Source organism: Microtus pennsylvanicus, chromosome 5, assembly GCF_037038515.1.
Source record: "Microtus pennsylvanicus isolate mMicPen1 chromosome 5, mMicPen1.hap1, whole genome shotgun sequence".
Classification (NCBI taxonomy): Eukaryota; Metazoa; Chordata; class Mammalia; order Rodentia; family Cricetidae; genus Microtus; species Microtus pennsylvanicus.
The window spans coordinates 125888166-125906731 of record NC_134583.1 but is presented as its reverse complement, the minus strand read 5'-3'; the positions used below and the strand labels follow the sequence as shown (position 1 = coordinate 125906731).

The window sequence follows — 18566 nt, the reverse complement described above, 5'->3', positions numbered from 1 at the left end:
CCAGTTCAGTCATTTATTGTCCCCCTCTTGGGGAGGTACGACCCTTCCACATAGCAGCCACACCATCCGTCTGGAAGTACTTTAACCTTACACTCAGTGCCTACCACTAAAGGACATATGCACTAGAGACGACCGTATAAATCTATAAAAATCCCAAACTCCAGTGTTGACCGGGTGTGCCAGGGGTCCCGGGATGCTGTGAGGAAGGGTCCTTCCTAGACACTAAGCATCAATGGCACGTGTAGGCTATGTGTGATACAGGGGTTAGTATGTGCTTAGTGGCATGGGACAGCTAAGTGACCTTAGGGAATCTGCTTCCCCCTGAGACATTCAGTTTACCATGTGTAACATGGGGCTCTGTGGAGCCCTCCGTGCAGGTTTCTGTGAGGACCAAGCATGATGCTGCTCTGCTTCGATGTTGAGTATGGGACTGACTGAGAAGGGCCCTGATGGGGGCTTGCATGTAATTGGCGTTCTCAGGACTTAACTCCCACCCCCGTCCCCCATTTTAGTCTTGTATTCTCTTCTCCTGTTTTTCACATCCGAAGTCCCCTCGGTAGCTGGTCCTTTTCTGGTTTGTGCTGTGGAGGCACTGATAACCCCCAGGACACAGTGGGAGGCCATCTGTCGCCCAGTGCCCAGTCTGTCTAGCTGGTGCAGAAGCTGGTAACATCTGCATACAGATGCTGGGCTTCCCAGCTGTTGGTTGTGTTTCTGCCTGAAATGCAATTCTGGCTTTTCAGGGGCTCCCTGGGGGCTTGCGTGTGTGAGCTCACGGGGCACACCTCAGCTTCTGAGCCTCCGAAGGTTTCATCTGGGGCTGCAAAGCCCACGTTATGTGAGAGAAAAGTTCTTTCTCTTTCCAGGAGAATGAACTTCTTTGACTCCCCCATAGTTCTTTGGCCACAGACGCTGACAGCGCCTTCTTCACACAGGACCCAGAGGTCTAAGCACTGCGTCTCACTTTTGGCTGCAAAGCTGAACCATGGGACAGGATGGGGTATGCAAAATGAGTCATGCCGAGGCCCCACCCACTAAAGCTGGCTCTCTGAAGCCTGGGCATCAGAGTGTAAGGGTTTAAAAGCTCCTGGGATAAGTCTCCATTCCTAAATTGAGGGTCGTTGTGTCGGAAGGACAGTGTGTATGGAAATAAACGAGTGTTCTGTAATTAGAAGAGAGGTGGACTTGAACCATTGAAGCGATCGTAAGTGGTTTGACTGTCTTTGTATGAGCTGTGGGAACTGCATGCGTCTCCTGTCCTCTCTAAACCTCTCATTAATCTGGGAATTAAAGGGGAAGGGAGAGGGGGTGTCTCGAGGTGAACCGAGCCGTACCTGCCCGGCTTGTGAGTCAGACCCTGTCATATAGAGGGAATGTGTCTGGGGCTGAGGCACCACAGCAGACGGGAAACGCTGGATTAACTCTCTGTCCACACAATTGTGCGGAACTTGCTAGGGTTTTGCATTTGTTTTGGTTTTGGAACAGGGGTCTTGACCAGCAACCCAGGCTGACCTTGAACTCCTGCTTCAGACACTGGTGTGGGAAGGACGGGCTGACTGACCAGTATGGTATAAGAAATGTACTAGAATTCCCTTGTGGGTGGAGAGGTCTGGGAAGTCTTCCTGAAAGAGGTGGTTAGTCATTTTCTGCCTGTGGGTTCGTTGAAGGCTAGCAAGGCATCCTGTCTTTGAGAGTGCCCACGGTGACACCCGAAAGGCAGAGATTTGACAACACATCCAGCCATATATAATGCGATGGACACCCTGTCTGTCCACTTTCTAGCCCGGCCCTTGTCTCATGAACGTCACATTGGTTCAGTAGCCAAGTAGGACAAAGAACTAACTTGCTTCTGGAAGCGGGGCTCACCTACTCTCTCTCCGATACACCCCCACCTTTGGTTCTGAGGCTCTTGAAACTGCCCAGAGCCTCAATGCCAGGGGAACCAGTCACCCTCTGCTGGTTGCGATGGCGGTGAGGCCCAGGAAAGCTCCTCCGGAAGGCATAACACTGCTGTCTGCCCGGCCCTCTGAAAGCCAGGAGGACAGGAATGGAGCCGAACTTGAGGAAAAGTTGGCGGGGGTGGGAGGATGGGGGATGGGGGGTGGGCTCAGCTCGCCAGCACTGGCTCTGGGACTTTCTTCTTGGGTTTCAAGTAAACAGTCTGGGCCCTCCTCCCATCCCCTGCCTCCACCCCCAGCTCCTCATTCGACGGGTCTCATGTGTTTCTATTTAAGGGTTGCAAGTAAGCCCTAGTGATTGGCGGCCTCAAACCCTCTTGACTCTTTGCTGGACCTAGGCTGTGGAGAAGTTCTCTCCCTCTCCCTCCTGAGGAGATCCCTGCTGCCTTTTCTCTCTAGGTTTACAGGCTGGGGTTGAGGCAGCAGGCCTCCTGGGCCTCCCCTTCGCCTCCCTTCTTTCTCTCTCCTGTGCTCTGATCTCAGCCTTCATGGGCCGCCCACTGTGCTCTTGGGGCCCTCCTCTCACACCCCAGCCAGCACTAGAGTCTGGAGAGAGGGGAGGCCCCAGGCCTCGCTGCAGACTCCCCCATGCCGGGCTGTGACTAACTTCACAGGCAGCAGCAGGCTTTTTCCTCAATTTCCTTGTCTTCCATCTCTGCCTGCCTCTGCCTCTCTCCACCCCCTTCTCCTCCCCGTCCCCTGGCTCCCCATGTCCCCCGGTCCCCGCAGTGCAGGGGGCCGGTGTGGGGCCTTGCTATATGGCCTGTCCTTGGGGTCCAGCAAGCTGCGAGCCCTGGCTACGGGCTGCTCCTCGGTGCAACGCTGGCAACCGAGCAGCCTCCCTCGAGGGCGATGGACAGAGGGCGCCCCGGCCGCGGGGCCACGGCCGGCCGCTGGCTCACTGCATGCTTTCTGCCCTCGCCAGGTGCCGACACCAACGCCGAGCCCATGATCCTGGAACAGTACGTGGTGGTGTCCAACTATAAGAAACAAGAGAACTCGGAGCTGAGTCTCCAGGCCGGAGAGGTGGTAGATGTCATCGAGAAGAACGAAAGTGGTGAGTGCCTGGCCTTTGGCTGTCCACTCCTGGTTCCAGCCTGGCTTCTGGGCCCTGCTGGGTTTTTGTTCCTTTCCTCCTCCCCCACCTCTGCAGCTATACGTTATTTCCATCTGGCAGGGAGAGGGCCGAGAAGTCTGAAGTTCCCCTGTTGGTTTGGGCTGCAGGCCAGCAGTTTGCCTGGTGGTGGAAGAATGTCTCCCTGGCTTGAGGCTAATTTGCCAGCTTGTGCTAACGCGGGGCCAAGGTGGCAGCTGAAGCATCCATGCTCTATTCAGGGGCCCCGTGCCATCTGAGGCCCAGAGGAGATGGTAGCTCTGGTGCCCAATGACAGCTTCCACAGCTGAGCTGTCTGCCAGGATCCAGACAGAAGTGGGAGGACCCAGCCTACTGGTGGAGAAGACAGGGCCATAACAATGGGTTCCAGAGTCCCTAGACCTCTGGCAAGATGTCTGAGGAAGGGCCAGGCCGGCAGGAGGTTGCCTCGTGTCTGGGCAGTGTGTGGGTAGTGAGCTGGCTGCCCCCTGCTGAGCTGGAAGCTACCAGGACCAGGGAAGAGGGCCCAAGCACTGGATAAAGCCAGGTCCTGGAGCCAGGAGGGGTCCTGCAGCAACCACTGTGTCGTTAGGAACTGACACGGAGAATAAACCATGGCTTCCCAGGGTTCCGGAGTTCTTGAAGAGTGGACTGAAGTCCCCCTTGGTATCCTTGGCAAGAAAAGATACTGCAGATAGAGGGAAGAGGGCTCAAGTCTGTCAGTCCCCTGTTGCAGCTCCTGGGGCCCCTGAAGGGCCGGAAGGTCCTTGGAACTATGGCCTCCCTTGCAGGCTTGACAGCCCCTGCCAGGGCTTGAGAGGTTTCAGGATCTTGTTTTGGTTTCAGTTTCAGTTTGCTGGGGGCAGGCCCTGGGCATAGGTGTACCCCGGATTGCATTTGTGGGCCCTTCAAAAGGGAGGCCCAATCGTCTTCTCTTCCTTCTGATATTTCAAAAGGAAAGCAGTTCAGTGGGTCACTGTGCCCATTCTGTAGATAGAATGACTGAGGCACAGAGAGCTGACCAGAAATAAGTATCCTGAGGTCAAAAACAGTGCTCCCAAACTTCCGAATGCAAATGCCTCTAGGTGGCTGCAGAGAAGCTAAAAGAAATCTCTTTGGACATTCTAGGGGACCCGACTCCCCAGCACAGGGCTGTGATGTGAGCATATACTGGACTCCCCATCCTGAGGCAGTCATCTTCCTGATCACTTACCCTCCCTGAGAACTCAGGCTCTGTCCTTGTGCTTGGGCGGTTGGCAGGGACATGGTACGCATGACAGAACATGACCTGGTATCAGACCTGGATTCCAGGTGAACACCGCCCTGGTTCCCTTCCTGTGTAACTTTGCCGCATCATGCTATTGTCTTGTGGGGCTGGCTCTGGGAGCCCCAAGGCCCTGAGGCCCCATGGGAGGTGGGAGGGTCTGTCATAATGAGAGGCAACAGGGGAGGAAAGTTTGTTCACTTGGGAGCCTGCTCCTAGTAAAGGCAGGAGATTGCTTTTGAATGCAAGGTCAATTCTTTTAAGAAGGGCTTCCCTGGGGACTCGCCTGCCGCCACATGTACCTGCCACACCACCACCTTGTGTGACCCAGAGCAGCAGGAGGTTGTGAGCCTCTGAGCCTGGGGTCAGTCAGCCATAGGCCAGCCAGAGTCCTGGTACACCATTCCAGGCTGAGCGTGGTGGCACATGTCTTTAATCCTAGCATTCAGGAGGCAGAGGTAGGCACTGTCTGGAGTTTGAGGCCACCCAAGGCTAAATAGTAAGGCCCTGTCTCAAAAAATAATAAAATAAATAAATGTTAGAAAGGACTCTGCAGACTCAGTTACCTTTCCCGTTTCCATCACGTTATGTGTGACCCTTAGAATACATGGACTCTTGCCTAAGGGTGAAGGAAGGAGAACTCGGAGATGTGTGTCTGTGTTAGGCTTAGAAACCTGCTTTCCTGCATAGTTCTTTTGGCTGTAAAGGGGCCTCAGCTTGCCCCTGCCACTCATCCCTGAGCAGCCCAGCTAGCACAGAGACCCTATAAGAGCGCTGGGTAACTTCAGGTCCCACTACTCCGCCAGGCCTTACCTATTCCTTTTGTAACATGGTGTAGCCTTGTGGCTGCTTGGAGTGGAGGCTGCCTTGTGTCTGAACTTCTGTTATTTGTGGCTTTTCTGCTGTTCTCATGGTTTGTGGGGATAACTGCGTAGCTACATGTGCGTCTGAACAAGGATCTGGAGTACTGTGGCTACCTGTCTGTCTGTCCATCTGAAATCAGCATGGCTGGGATGGACATCCAGCTTAATGAGAGACACAGGGTAAGGAGGAGAAGGCTAGATGGCCAGACTTCAGCTCCTGGGAGGTAATTCTCTGGTAAAGAACCCGGAGGCTGGACTGTGGGGGTGCTGTAGGTGAGCCGTGTGCATCCTGTGAGATGATTTTGGAAGGAGTAGTGAGTGAGGCTTCAGAACTCTGGAACAAAGACCCAATTGTGATGCCTTTGACCTGGGACACTGTGAGGGTGTTGCAACATTTCCACTGGTGTTGTTGGGCTGCAGCCCCAGTGAGTACCATCCCCCAGGCCTCCCTGTGTGTCATTTGGGGCAGGCCTCTGCCTGTGTGCCCTTTCCCTTAGCTGGGAGCCACTCCGATGGAGGGTCCATGGAGAGACCTTCTGTGGCTGTCACCCATCAAAGATCTGCCTAGAAAGTCACCAAGTCCATAGACAGTAAGCGCCAGGCCCCAAGCCCCGTACTGAATAGGATCATTGTACCAGCTCCATGGAATAATCCTACATGATAAAAGGCAAATTTACCATTTGGTAGCCAAAGTGACAGACGAAGAGTTTAGATGATTCTTAGAATCCAAAAGCTGAGGGCTCTCCCTCCGAAAAGGCCCCCGGGAGGCTGAGATGCGCTGATCTTAAGTGTGCAGTGGGTAAAAGTGTGTGTCGGTGACAGGTGGATCAGAGTCATGGACCCATCAAGATGATCCCCCTGGGATCCTGCCGGCACGTTGTTCATAGGTAGCGCGGTGTTAGTGATTAAGTCGATCGCTTGAACTTGGAGGCAGGTATCAGTTGAGAAGATCTCAAGACAGTGATGGATAAGGATAGCCCATCTCAAGGAGCACATATCTGGGTAGAAGTCACAAGCACCTTTTTGATCAAACAGAAAGAACCCATGTAGGAAGGCTCACCGTCCACTGGTCAGTAGGACACATGCAGCTGAAAGCTACGACATCCAGCAAGCCACGCCAGGGCCTGTAACAGCCATTGTTTCTTCATGGAAACTCCTTGACCCTTGACCTGAGCCTCCTTATAAGACATTCTTGTGTCTCAAAGACCCGCACCGGCTGCCCCTTCTGGCAGGCATGGCTGGCGTGACGTCTGCGGGCAGGTGACGTCAGGGTCCTGGTTGCTGGTTTCTGTGCTGAGAGACGCTGCCTGCAGCTTTCCAGGATTGTTTCCTTCCGAGACTGCAGCCAGGGCTGGGAGCGTGGAGATGAGTCAACAGAATTTCTCCTGCCTCAGCTTTTGTCCTCTGAGTCTCTTGTCTCCTGGTATTGCTGTGATACCCTGAGGGTTCTGATGCTTCCTTGAAAACAAGGGTTTTGATCTCCTTTGTCCCCACTCTCCCCACGAGAAAGCTAAGCCTTGGGGTGCTTTACCCTCCAAACCAGTGCTTAGTCCAGTTGATCTCTGACTAAACGCTGGAAAGTCAGTCCTCTAGCTTTTTCTGGAGATGATTGAAAGACTATGGGAAAACCTCACGGAAGCCAAGAGAAAAGCATGAATCCCAGCCTTCGGGAGGCTGGGACTGGGAAACCTCGCTCTTCCCTCTTTTGGCTGTCTCTGCCCTACCTCCTCAGAGTGTGTGTGTGTGTGGGGGGGGATCACATGGAATTCATGTGGTGGTCAGAGCACCAGTTTATCCAAACTGGTTTGTTTTCTGCTTCCACTGGGGATTATGGGAATCAGGTATCAGACTCAGGTGGTCCAGCCTGCAGAACAGACATTTTAACTAATTCTTGTCATGGTATCTGTAACCATTTTACTTGGGAGGCTGTGTATGGAAGCAGAGAGGGCCAAGAGTCTAGAATTCAAGTACTGGGTTTCAGATGTTGCTGTGTGGTAGAGTACTTCCTTGGCATGCTCAAAGCCTGAATTTTACCCCAACACTATAAGAAGGAAGGAAGGGAGGGAGGGAGGGAGGGAGGGAGGGAAGGAGGAAGGAAGGAAGGAAGGAAAGAAGGAAGGAAGGAAGGAAAGAAGGAAGGGAGGGAAGGAAGGAAGGAAAACCAACGCTACCCTGACATTGGAAATAAACAATTTGCTAATTTTTTTTTAACTTACTTATTTTATTTTGTGTATCTCAGTGTTTGCCTGCACATATGTATGAGTATCACACACATGCCTGGTACCTGCCAGAGGTCAGAAGAGAACATCAAATTCCCTAGAACTGGAGTTACAGATGGTATATGGGTGCGGGGAACTGAACCCAGGTCTTCTGTAAGTGCGGCTTGTGCGTTACCTGCTGAGCCGTCTCTCTAGCCCTTCAGAATAAAAGAGGACAGTGGTATGTTCCACACAGACTTTATAAGGGGGGAACACACTGTACAGGGCGTGCATTAATTACTCCCTGTTATTTTATGACACTCGAGTACTTCCTTTGTCCCAGGCACTGTGATAATTGTTTATACACCCATAGTGTCTCTGTCTAATGGGTGTGGAAATTCTAGCACTTAAGATGAGGGCTGTATTGGGAGGATGGGATGGCTTTAATTTTTTGACTTACATTTATTTCTTAGGGTTGCAGGGGCATTCATGCCACAGCGTGCGTGCAGAGGCTGGGGGATAGCACATGGGAGTTGCTGCTCTCCTACTGTGTGGGCCCTGGAGATGACACTCCAGTGGCTGGGCTCGGTGTCACCCCACCCACGGCTCCATCTCCCCCACTTGGCATAGCTTTCTTTATGACTGTCCTCTATCTTAAATTGACTCTGTTTAGCTTCTAAGTTGTGTGCTTAGACTACGCTTGACTTAGGAACGACCTGAATTCCAGCCTTCCAGCCGTAGGAAGTGGACATCCCACTAAAGACAGGCGAGGCCGTTTCTGGAGAGGAAAGTTTATTGCCGGAGGCACTGCCGAATAGTGAACTATCAAAACAGCCTTGTAGGAGTGAAGCTCCCTGAATCAGCCTGCATTGTAGGTATGTCTGGCCTTCACGCGGCCCTGTAGGCTCTGTAGGAGCATCCAAAAGCCTTGCTCTCTGATAGCTCGTCCCTTCCTAAATGCGTGTGTGTCCCTGCCGTATTTGCCTAATCAGCAGTTCCTAAGTCCATCCTGGTCCAAGGCCGTCTCTGGTATGCAGTGTGTTCACTTCCCGAAGAGAGGGCCAGAGAACGTAAATCCCTGAGCAAGTGAGCCTGGGGCCCTTCGGCCCAGCCTGTTCACTGTGGGACAGAGGTTATCTTGCCGCTGCAATTGCAGAATAGCCTCCTAACGAAAACATTAGACTTCAGGTTGGGTAAACCTGGCTGTGATTTTGAGGCAGTTGCTTTGTGGCCCTCGGAAAGTTTCTTGGGTCCTCCAAGTACCGTTTCCTTACCTATAGAACAGGAACAACTGTGCAGCCCCCGCCACAGCTGGAATATTGAAATTAGAGTTGGAACATTCTGGTTCAAAAGGGCTACATGTTGAGACCCAGAACCACAGCGAGTGCCCAGTGTGTCACAGCGCAGACAGGACTCTGGGAACTTGAGCTGTAGCTTAGAGAGCAGTGTTGGCCTAGCGTGCACAAAGCCCTGGTTTGACCCCTAGCACCATAGACTACGACGGTACCTATCTGTAATCCCAGCCCTTGGGAGGTAGAGACAGGAGAATCAGAAGTTCAAGGTCATCCTTGGCTGCATAGCAATTTTGAGGCTGATCTTGGCCATATGAGATCCTGTCTCAAAACCACACCAGACTGGTACACCTGTGGCACAGTTTACCCTCTTGGGCCAATTTCCTGGCCAGACAGTGGGTTACTCTGGTTCTGTCTCAGCTCTGAGAGTCTGTGGGGCAGAGGGCAGCAGAGGGATCATTGCCCGTGAAGTTAGGGCAGCACCTGCTGGAGCTGCCTTCTTTGGAGTTCTGACTTGCACAGCTGTTCTTGTCCCCAGCCTGTGACATAAAAGAAGGGCTTGTGACAGAAGCCGGACTCCTGCTGGCGACCCAAGAGCAGATGCCTCCTGTCAGGATGCTTCATGCAAGGCTAGCAGAAAGGAGGACCGCCTTGGAATACCACCGCACTGACTATCATGGTTCTGTCATGTGGGGCAGAGCAGAGGTGCTGGGGGAAGGGCAACCAAGCAGGGAATTGGCACCCCATGTGGAAGTTAGGCAGCCCTGTGGAAGTTAGCCATAGGCTGTGGTAAGCAGAGGGAACCCGTCTTCCTGGCTCTCGAGGAGGGCAGCTAGAGCAGGTGTGGGGGGGGGGGGCAGACAAGGAACTAGTTCTTTCCTCAAGCTACGTGTACCATGGCTGTTGTCAGGAAGGCATCCAAGCGCTTGTCAGCACCAAGCACTGCCAGCCATATGCTGGGCACCAGCTGTAGTTCCCGACAGGGCAGCGCAAGGGTGCTGGACTTTCCTTCTACCCTGCTCAGGTTGGACAGATAGAGCAGCCGGTCACCCTCACCTGACGCTGTCTCTGACTCTTGCCTGTGAGTGGGCAGTCCTGGAGACCCTGCCCACCTCCCCATGTACACACACATGTACATACTGCCTTTGTCCCCAGGGATTCTCCCGCTGACGTCTTGGGAGAAGCCCTTCCCACATGCTCTCTGCTCTTATGTAATGGGCTTTTGCTAAGTGCAGGGCACATGTTTTCTGGGGAGTATAATTTGTCAGACCCTCAGGGAATTTGGGTTGAGAAATTGCCACTTTCCCCAGCTTACCCTGGGGATGCTGGATATTACACACTTCAGCACTTGGGTTTTCGGCAATCATTGTGGTGGTAACTGAGGGTAGCCCACGGTAACCACCTTCGTTCCTATCTGCATCTTCCTAGATTCCATAACCTCATCCTCTGATGTCCAGTGCTGAACAAGAATCCTAGTTTAAGGTGGGGAACAGCCAGGGTGACCCAGTTAGCTTATATGCCCTGAAAAGTCTTGTGGGAGTCAGTGTCCCCTGAAGCTCCCCATCTTGGATCCTGTTGCATCCCCCCACATGGAGGGAAACTTCTGGTTCCTGTAGCTTGAGTTCATGAAACTATTGTTTGGGTTTCATTGTCTCAGCGCATGCTCTATAGCTGGGCATCTCTCAGGCCCCTGCTAAAATCCATTTGTTTCTCTCAAGCTTTTTATTGGACTGGATTGTGGGGAAGTGGCCCAGGAGCACCAGGGGGGTAAGAGAAAGCCAAACTCCGAGTCAGTCCGCCAAAGACTAACAGCAAGCAAACTGTGCCGGGTCCAAAGCTGATTCACCATGGCCATGTCTCTCTCTCTCTCTCCCGTGGTCTGGTCCACCCACATTGCCACGGCCACTGTTGGCTTTTCGTGTCTCGAAACCCAAGTGGCCAGAAGTCTGTTCTCCCAGATGCCTGCTGGGAATCATCATCAGAGAGGTCAAGGCCACCTGGGGAAGTGTCTGTTCCTGCCAGCTAGCTGGGGATTTTGAGCTTTTTCCAAGGTGCTCTTTCTGAATCATAATATTTTAAGTTTCACAGGATAGGAAACTGGGCGATTTTTAAAACCCCTTGGTAACAGGCAGAGTGGAGCTTGGTGTTTTCTCTAAGGATGAAACTGAAGTCCAGAAAAGTGAGGTAACTTGTCCCAAGGTTGCACAGCAAGGAAGGAAGACATGAGCACCATGGGCCATTGTCTGCCTAGGGTTGGGAGCCTGAGTGCTTGCAGCGTGGATTGTGCTTCCTTGAAAGGCCAAACCCCAGAGGACTTTGCTGTGTAAGCTCCCCGCACTACAAAGAGCTAAGAAGCAGAGATCTGTAGGGCAGAGACTCTAGGAGAATGGAGAAAGTGTGAGTTCCCTCATCTTGGCTCCCCAGGTCTTTCTGGAGGGGTTGGGCTGTATACGTGGTAGATCTGGAGGGGTTTGGATGGGGTCTGAGCTGTGCCCCCCGGCAGTAGTCCGGGTACCTCCAGTCCATGTTGCCTTTTACGGTTGTAACCAAACAGAACCATCCCAGCCCCTCCCTTACAGCCCCATACCACATGGCGTAGGTCCTCCATCCTCTCCTCTCCTCCTGCCCTCAGTCCTCAGGGAAATCCTGCTTCCATAGAAGGCAGGCAGGTTAGTCAACAGGCGTGGAGAACCATGGCATGCATAGGACTGGAGTAGAGCGGTGGACAAGTGTGGAAAAGAACCTACTGTGTGACCCACAGCATGCATAGGACTGGAGTAGAGCGGTGGACAAGTGTGGAAAAGAACCTACTGTGTGACCCACAGCATGCATAGGACTGGAGTAGAGCGGTGGACAAGTGTGGAAAAGAACCTACTGTGTGACCCACGGCATGCACAGGGCTAGAGTAGAGCTGTGGACAAGAAACTGTGCCCTTGTCTTGCTTGCCCTTGCTGACAGTGACATCATGAGGTTCTCTATCTATATCCCAGGTACTGTGAGCTGGTTACACCCCCCCCCCATATAAGGCCCAAAGCAAGGTGATGCCAACCCCAGGAGGCTAAGGTTCAGGATGGCACATGGCCTGGGTGCTGTGGGTTTTCTGGATGCACAGTGCTGGATTGAGTGGAGGGACGGCTTCTGAAGACGGTACATATTGAACAAGGAGAGGCAGCAGCTTGTAAGGAGAGAGGAGTCCGGTGTTGCATGCATACTGAATAGGTGGAACCAGGGCTAAAAGAAGGAGGTTGCCCACTAAAGCTGAGTTTAGCTGTGGTGAGTAGGCTGGAGGGGCCTGTTGTGTGATATCAAATAGGAAGTTACTCCCTGCTGTGCAGAGAGAAGGAGGCAGGCAGGGCTGCCTCATGACTCTGGGCCTTCGGTACTGAGGGGCCAGCTTCTAAAGTCCCAGAAGTAATGTAATAGCTGTCAGGGGACAGGAACAGGGTTCCTGGGCCACTCTTCCTGCCAACTGGGCCCTTTAGACTGTGGCTGAAGCTAGATTTTAGACTCACCTCCCAGCCCTGTGCATTCAGTCTTGTTCCTCTCTCAGGTGTGCACATGTTGCCTGAAAATGCAGGCTTTCCTGTCTAGCTTAGGCTCTGGAGTTAAGGTCCAGAAGATGTGGTGGTGCTGACCATGGCTGTCTGAGTTGTTGAAGGAGGCCGCTTGTTGGTTCCTAGCTTCTCAGCTCCGAAATAATCACGCAGAAACCTTATTGGCCCATTAGCTCTAGCTTCTTATTGACTGACTCTTACATCTTAATTTAACTCATTTCCGTTCATCTGTGTATCGCCACATGGCTGTGGCTTACCGGATAAACTTAGGCATCTGTCTCCTGTGGGGGCTACATGGCTTCTCTCTGACTCCGCCATTCTTTCTCCCAGCATGCAGTTTAGTTTTCCCAACCTACCTAAGTTCTGCCCTATCTGGGGCTCAGGACAGTTTTCTCTCTTCATTAATGGTAATCCCAGCATACAAAGTGGAATCCTACATCACTGAGTCCCCCTCAGGCCCCAGACTTGGCCCCTGCAGCCTCTTCCTTTCCTCTTTCCTCTCAAGAAGGTCTCTGTTGCAGTTGGCTAGGTACCCCGTCCTGGCACTCCTGGACACTCTGTCTTTCTCATTTGTTTCCTGTTCTCATAGGGCCCTGAACTGCCCATGGCTCATTGTACTCACAGGTTTGGGCTGTTTGTGCTGCTTTAATGGGAGGAGACAGATAGCAAGTGTGTGTGGCAAGAACACAGGGCCTTAGGTCCCTGTACCAGCCAGCTCCTACAACATCAACTATAGGTTACTACATGGCTGGCTTGACCAACTAACCTCTCTCCAGCCTGGTGCCGCTTGCGTGCCAGCTTCAGACACCCACTTCTTGCCCGAGGCATTGGGCCAAGGGATTGCCACTTGGCACAGTGCTCAGGGTGTCCTGTTAATGGGTGGAGTTGTGGAGCCATTCAGGAAGCATTACCAGGCTTTGCATAAGATGATCTTGGTCAGTGTAGGCTCTCAGCTCAGCTCCCAGTTAATGGGTGACCTCAAGTCACTTTGTCCCTTAGAACACTAGCTGCCCTTCTCTGAGGGGTAGAGGGGGTCAGCAGTGGCCACAGAGCTCCCCAGTTCCCTGACCATTGTACTCTGAATCAACTGAACTAGAAGAAGCCTCTTTGTCCCCATGGTGTGGAGACCTGTCGAGTTAAGATGGCTCGCCACCCCTAAGCCTGGGTAAACATGCAGCCTCCACACAGAAGGCACGGGGAGGGGAAAGTGGCCATGTTGCCCAGCCCCCAGCTAGCTGTCCCCAGCTGCCAAATGGGTCAACGACTGTGAGTGTCCCTGGGTTTGTAACAAGGATCACTGGGATCGCGGGCTCCTGGACACCTCTGGAATTGCCTTCGTGAGGCCAAATGCTTTGCCGATTAAATTTCCGGAGAGCGAACAGCTGAGCTTCCCTGAGCCACTCTTACTGTGGCAGCCAAGGGGCTCCCATGTGTGCGAGCATTGTTCTCCTTGATGAAAGGAAGAGAGTGGACAGAGGGTGAGGGTGGTCCAGTGCCCACTCTCTCCTGTAGACGACATCAGCCGCTAGGGCAGCTGGTGCTGCTTGGATTTTCTAGGATCTGCCTGGAACAGAAAGAATTCCATGATAGAGTTTCAGGGTAGCTTTTCCCCCTCTTTAAATAATGTTTTTGAAGAGTTGCCATGGAGAACTGTTGGAAGCAGAGGGGCTGATGAATGTCTTTAGTCAGATGAGGACAAGATTACCCAAGTGAGGGAGAGTGTCCCTCCCGTCAGCAAAACTGTGGGGTTCCAGGGCCGCCTTGCCAGAAAGCCAGAGCCATAATCACAAACAGACTGCGATCACTTACAGCCAGAAGTATTACTTTAGACTCTTGGCTTTGATGGAGGAAGAATGCAGTTTTCCTTGGCCCCTCCCCCACCCTCTCAAGTTAAACAAGATCTGTGAAAGCCTTAGCTTTGGGCCCTAAAGAGGCCAGAATTCAAGTCACAGGCCCAGCTGTCGAGTGCTCCCCTGAGTTCCCTGAGACATTTTGCTGTCCCCATTCCTCCTTGAGGTGAACTGGGGAATCCCACTTCCCCAAAGGCATTCCTGTCACCCTGGGGCTTCCTCAGCATGGATGCACTCACCATCCGAATGTCCCAGCATTTTTTTCTGCATGTGTGCCCTAGCTCACAGTACGCGATGGGGAAGGTCAGATGGCTTAGCATACTGGGATATTGGAGTCTAGCCTAGCCCTAGGGGTGGGAGCCATTTCTCATCCTTTCTCCCCCCTCAACTGGTACTTCCCAGGCAAGCCTCAGATAGACTGCCCCACTTCTAGGCATCAGTATTGCTGAGCCATGGCTATGTGTGACAAGCTACCCAGGCTCTCAGAGCAGATCTTGGGGGCATTGTGGACCTAGTTGCCAATAGAGTGGAATTATGACCATCTAACCATCTGTCATTAGAGAGGAGGGAGGGAGTTTAGCTCGTCATCTGGGCTTTGCGTAAGGAGAATTAGCGCCCATGGGTCCTGCCTCACTGGCTCCCTTATAAATATTTGCCTTCTCTTGCTTCTGGGCCTCATTACATAGGCAAACACAGACTTACCTCCTTGGATCCGGAGGGTCTGCACTTACAGTGGGTTCAAAGTCTCTTGACATGGACACGGCAACCAGGAACATTCTATACCTCAGGCCAATCTGCCCTCAGTGACCCCACCTCTGCAACCCCATGAGGACAGCCCACCTTACCTTGTAGACACGGTTCCCAGGTGGGAAACTGGTTAAGATCGAAGCCAACAGGACAGGTTCTGGTCTGGAGGCTGAGGCAGGAGGAAGGGAATAGAGGCAGTGCATTCCAGTGTAAGGGGCAGGCTAAGATGACAACGTGATGTTACCAATAGTGCTTTTTATTTTCCTGTGAAATCAAATTGTAGCATGCCATGGCTGAGGGCTAGGAACTTAGACAGGAGTGTCTTGGGCCTGTCGATGCCAAAACACATCAGGCGCAAAGAGATGTTCAGAGCCCATCTCTGTCCCCCACTTTCTGCTGTTAGACTCTAGCTACACCTTCTCACTAGAGAATTTCTAGAATGGAGTTGCTCCCCCAAGAATCCGGAATTGGTAGGACAGCTTGGCAGCTGAGAGAGAAGAATTCGGAGGGCAGTCTAGGTCAGCATCCTTCTCATCATCCTCCCTCCTTTCTGCCTGAAGACAAGGTATTGATCATGGAGAAATCCAGAGCCTAGCAGACAGGCAAACATGTAGTCCGCAGCCATTCGACCCCTTTGTTCAGTCATTCGCTCCTGGCCCTTTATCTGCTGCTGTGTGCCAGGACAGAGGTGTGTTAGAAAGACCTTCGTGGAGAATTGCAGAGGGACCCTCCTGCTGCCCCTCCCTTCTAGTGTTGGCAGTGTTGGAAGAGCCACCCATCTCATTGGTAATCCTATGTGCCTATCATCCCTGCCTGGCCAATCACTGTGGAAAGTCTGTAGTGAGCTGGGCGTGAACTAGGGGGATATCTGGTTTGAGGTGATCTTTTCCTGCATTAGACACATTCTCAGGAGCCTGAGTTGGTGCCTGTCCGTGGAGACATGGAAGTGAAGTGGAGCCGAAAGTTCAGAGAGCCTCACTATATCGGCACCACCCTTCTGAGGCTCCAAGGGGATTTAGAGGACAGGTTAAGTTCCTGGGGCTTTCAGGAGACTGGGTATGAGAAACCTATGTGTAAGGCAGGCTAGTGGCCCTAGAATCACCTTCTCCAGGCCAGGCATGGAGCGGAATGCCTTTTCCTGTGGTCTCTAGCCCCACAATCCTGCACGGGGTGCTACTCTGACCTCTGACCTCTGTTGTACAGTACGGACAGCCAGAGAATTCATGCCATGTGCTAGGTCATCACATATGCTCGGCAGAGTCCTGGTAACCCCTCTGTGGTGGTTTAGAGTCCCGGTAACCCCTCTGTGGTGGTTTAGAGTCCCGGTAACCCCTCTGTGGTGGTTTAGAGTCCCGGTAACCCCTCTGTGGTGGTTGAGGTACCGAGTAGGACACCACAGCAAGGAAGCTGGTTTGGATGCAGCTGTCTCCCCTCTGTCCTCAGGGGGTAAGGGAAGCAGGTCTCTGGGCCACCTTCTCCAGAGCTCCAGGTTGTACCCACTAAGGGGCTTCTTTGTGTGTCCTGGTATGTGACACTGTGCACATGGTCCCGGTGGAGGCTGTGGCCAGACTGCATGGCTTCCTCGGATGGGCATCCCCTAACCGTCCCCGGTGAGCAGCCTCCAGGCCTCCCTGAACTTTGCATCTCTGTTCCTGTGACAGGAGAGACCCAAGTAGAAATGGTCCAGCTGGGTTCACCGGCAGGTTGCAGGGGCTTCAGCTCTTGAGGATGGGAGCGTCTGCCTTCGTCATGTCCTGGGGCCAGTTAGACAGCCAACAATAATAGTCTGTACTTCAGTTCCCGATGGCAGATCCCCAGGGAGAGGGGCGGTGCTGTCCGTTACTTTCCAGCATTGGGGAATTAGAGGAGAATTGCCAAAGAATACCTGCACTCCATTCTCACCAGCCAGGAGGCGCTGGCCTAGAGTGGTGGGGGCTGAGGACAACCAGCCGGCACCAGCTTACCTGGAGGGGGAAGGTGGCTGCAGAGATCAGATATGGGAGGGGCCTATGCCGATCTCTCATTGCATTGTGTTCTCAACAACCACATACTAAGCCCATTCTCCATCCAAAATACCCAAGCCAAGCTGGGGCACCAACAAGATTCCCAGCCGAGCAGCAGGAGGCTGTCCTCAGAGATCCCTTGCTCTAGCTGGGGGTGTGCTCAACTCAAACATCAGGTCAGCCAGGGAGCCAGCTGGTGGGGAGCCACAGAACTTCACAGAGGGGTGGCTTGAAGGTCAGGGGCCGAACACAGTGGCGAATCAGGGAAACTAACACAATTGGGGACTCTGAGACCCACGGGGTCAAAAAGAACAAGATAGAAAGCCTTTCCCCAAGGGCCCATGAAATTCGAGTGCTGAGCTCCCACGCTACTGAGTAGCCAGCGGGGACCAGCAAGCGTGGGACCAGTGTACAGCTAGCTGTCTGCTCCCGTCTCCCCATCTGTCACATTGGGATGATACTTGGTTCCTGTATGGCTGTAGAGGAAGAAAGTCTCCAAGTGGCAGTTACTTCCCATCCTTTTTCTCTGACAGTCTGGGGTAGGCAACATTTGAGTCCCTGGCAGTATATATCATGGGGGCGTCTGTTGGATTCCTGAACTTGCTCCCATCCTCCAGCAACCTAGACACTTTCTGAAGCAAGGTTCCCATCTGTTAACTCAGCGCAACTTTTGAGGAAGGAGGGCAGGTGGTCTGTTCCCATATTTCAGAAGAAGGTAGTTTCTAGGCCATCCGTGTTCCCAAAAGGGTAGTTTGTACATGTGAGCTGCTAGACACCTGCTGGATAGCTCTTCATCCCCTCACTTGCCCTTCATTCATGGGGGAAGGAGAAAGTGTGCCTGGGGCCCCTGCAGTGTCGTCACCTTGGCTGAGCCTTTGAACTTGAAGGCATTGCTGGATGTGTTTCCCGGTTTTCGCCTATTTGGGATGAGGTTTTCCCATTCGGTGTCTGGCGCAGGAAAACGTCCTTCTGAAAAGTATATTTACCTTTTTTTAAATTGTCAGCGTAAGCAAATACTAGTACAGGTGTTGCTCAGATAGCTTGGTGGGCTGTTTGAGGACTTGGGGAACTGCAGAGTTTAAAGGGCCCCAAGTGGGACACTTTCTCCTGGGCGCCCTCCCTGCCCCTCAGTATGCTAACTAGGGTGACACCAGTGGCTCCCAGTTTCCAACTGGGAAAGGAGCCTGGAAAAGCATGGGCATTGGCGGCAGCCGCTCCCCACACCACGCAGAGGAATCCACGCTGTCAGAAAGCCGTTGACGTCAGGGGGTGCAGAGTGTTTGCGAGCCCTCTATTTAAAATTCCCCAGGAATTAAATAAGGAGGGTTTGGAGGGAGGAATGCCCTCAACAAATTGTAGAGTGGGTTTATTTTGTTTATGGAGACAGCCTTTAAAGTTACAATTGCCCCCGTTTTATTTTTGCCCAATTGAAGAGAAGCTGGCCCAGTTAGGAGGGAGGTTACAACTCTTAGAAACCTATGCAGCTCTAAGGCCAGGAAACTTCTGTGTTTAGCAACGGAGAGAAGGGAATTCATATCCATTTGCGTCCATGTGTCCTTCTTAGGTACTGGAAAGAGCGCTTGCTATTCTTCCAAGGGACCCAAGCCCACATTCCGTTCCCAGCACCTACACCAGATGGCTCACAACCACTTGTGACTCCAGTTCCAGGGGATCTGACACCCTCTTCAGGCCTCCAAAGGCACCTGCATGCCCAAGACACACACCTACACAGACTCAAGCTCAG

The 18566-nt window shown here is 52.8% G+C and overlaps 1 protein-coding gene across 4 annotated transcripts in view; it reads left to right on the top strand.

The window, feature by feature from the left end:
* The window catches only part of Sh3pxd2a (SH3 and PX domains 2A), a 206134-nt gene that overhangs the window by 151565 nt on the left and 36003 nt on the right, over positions 1 to 18566 (top strand). For all 4 annotated transcript variants that reach the window (XM_075974339.1, XM_075974337.1, XM_075974338.1 and 1 more), the window contains one exon: positions 2884 to 3015. In XM_075974339.1, coding sequence (XP_075830454.1) covers positions 2884 to 3015 — 132 coding nt within the window. The remainder of the gene's footprint in view (positions 1 to 2883; positions 3016 to 18566) is intronic.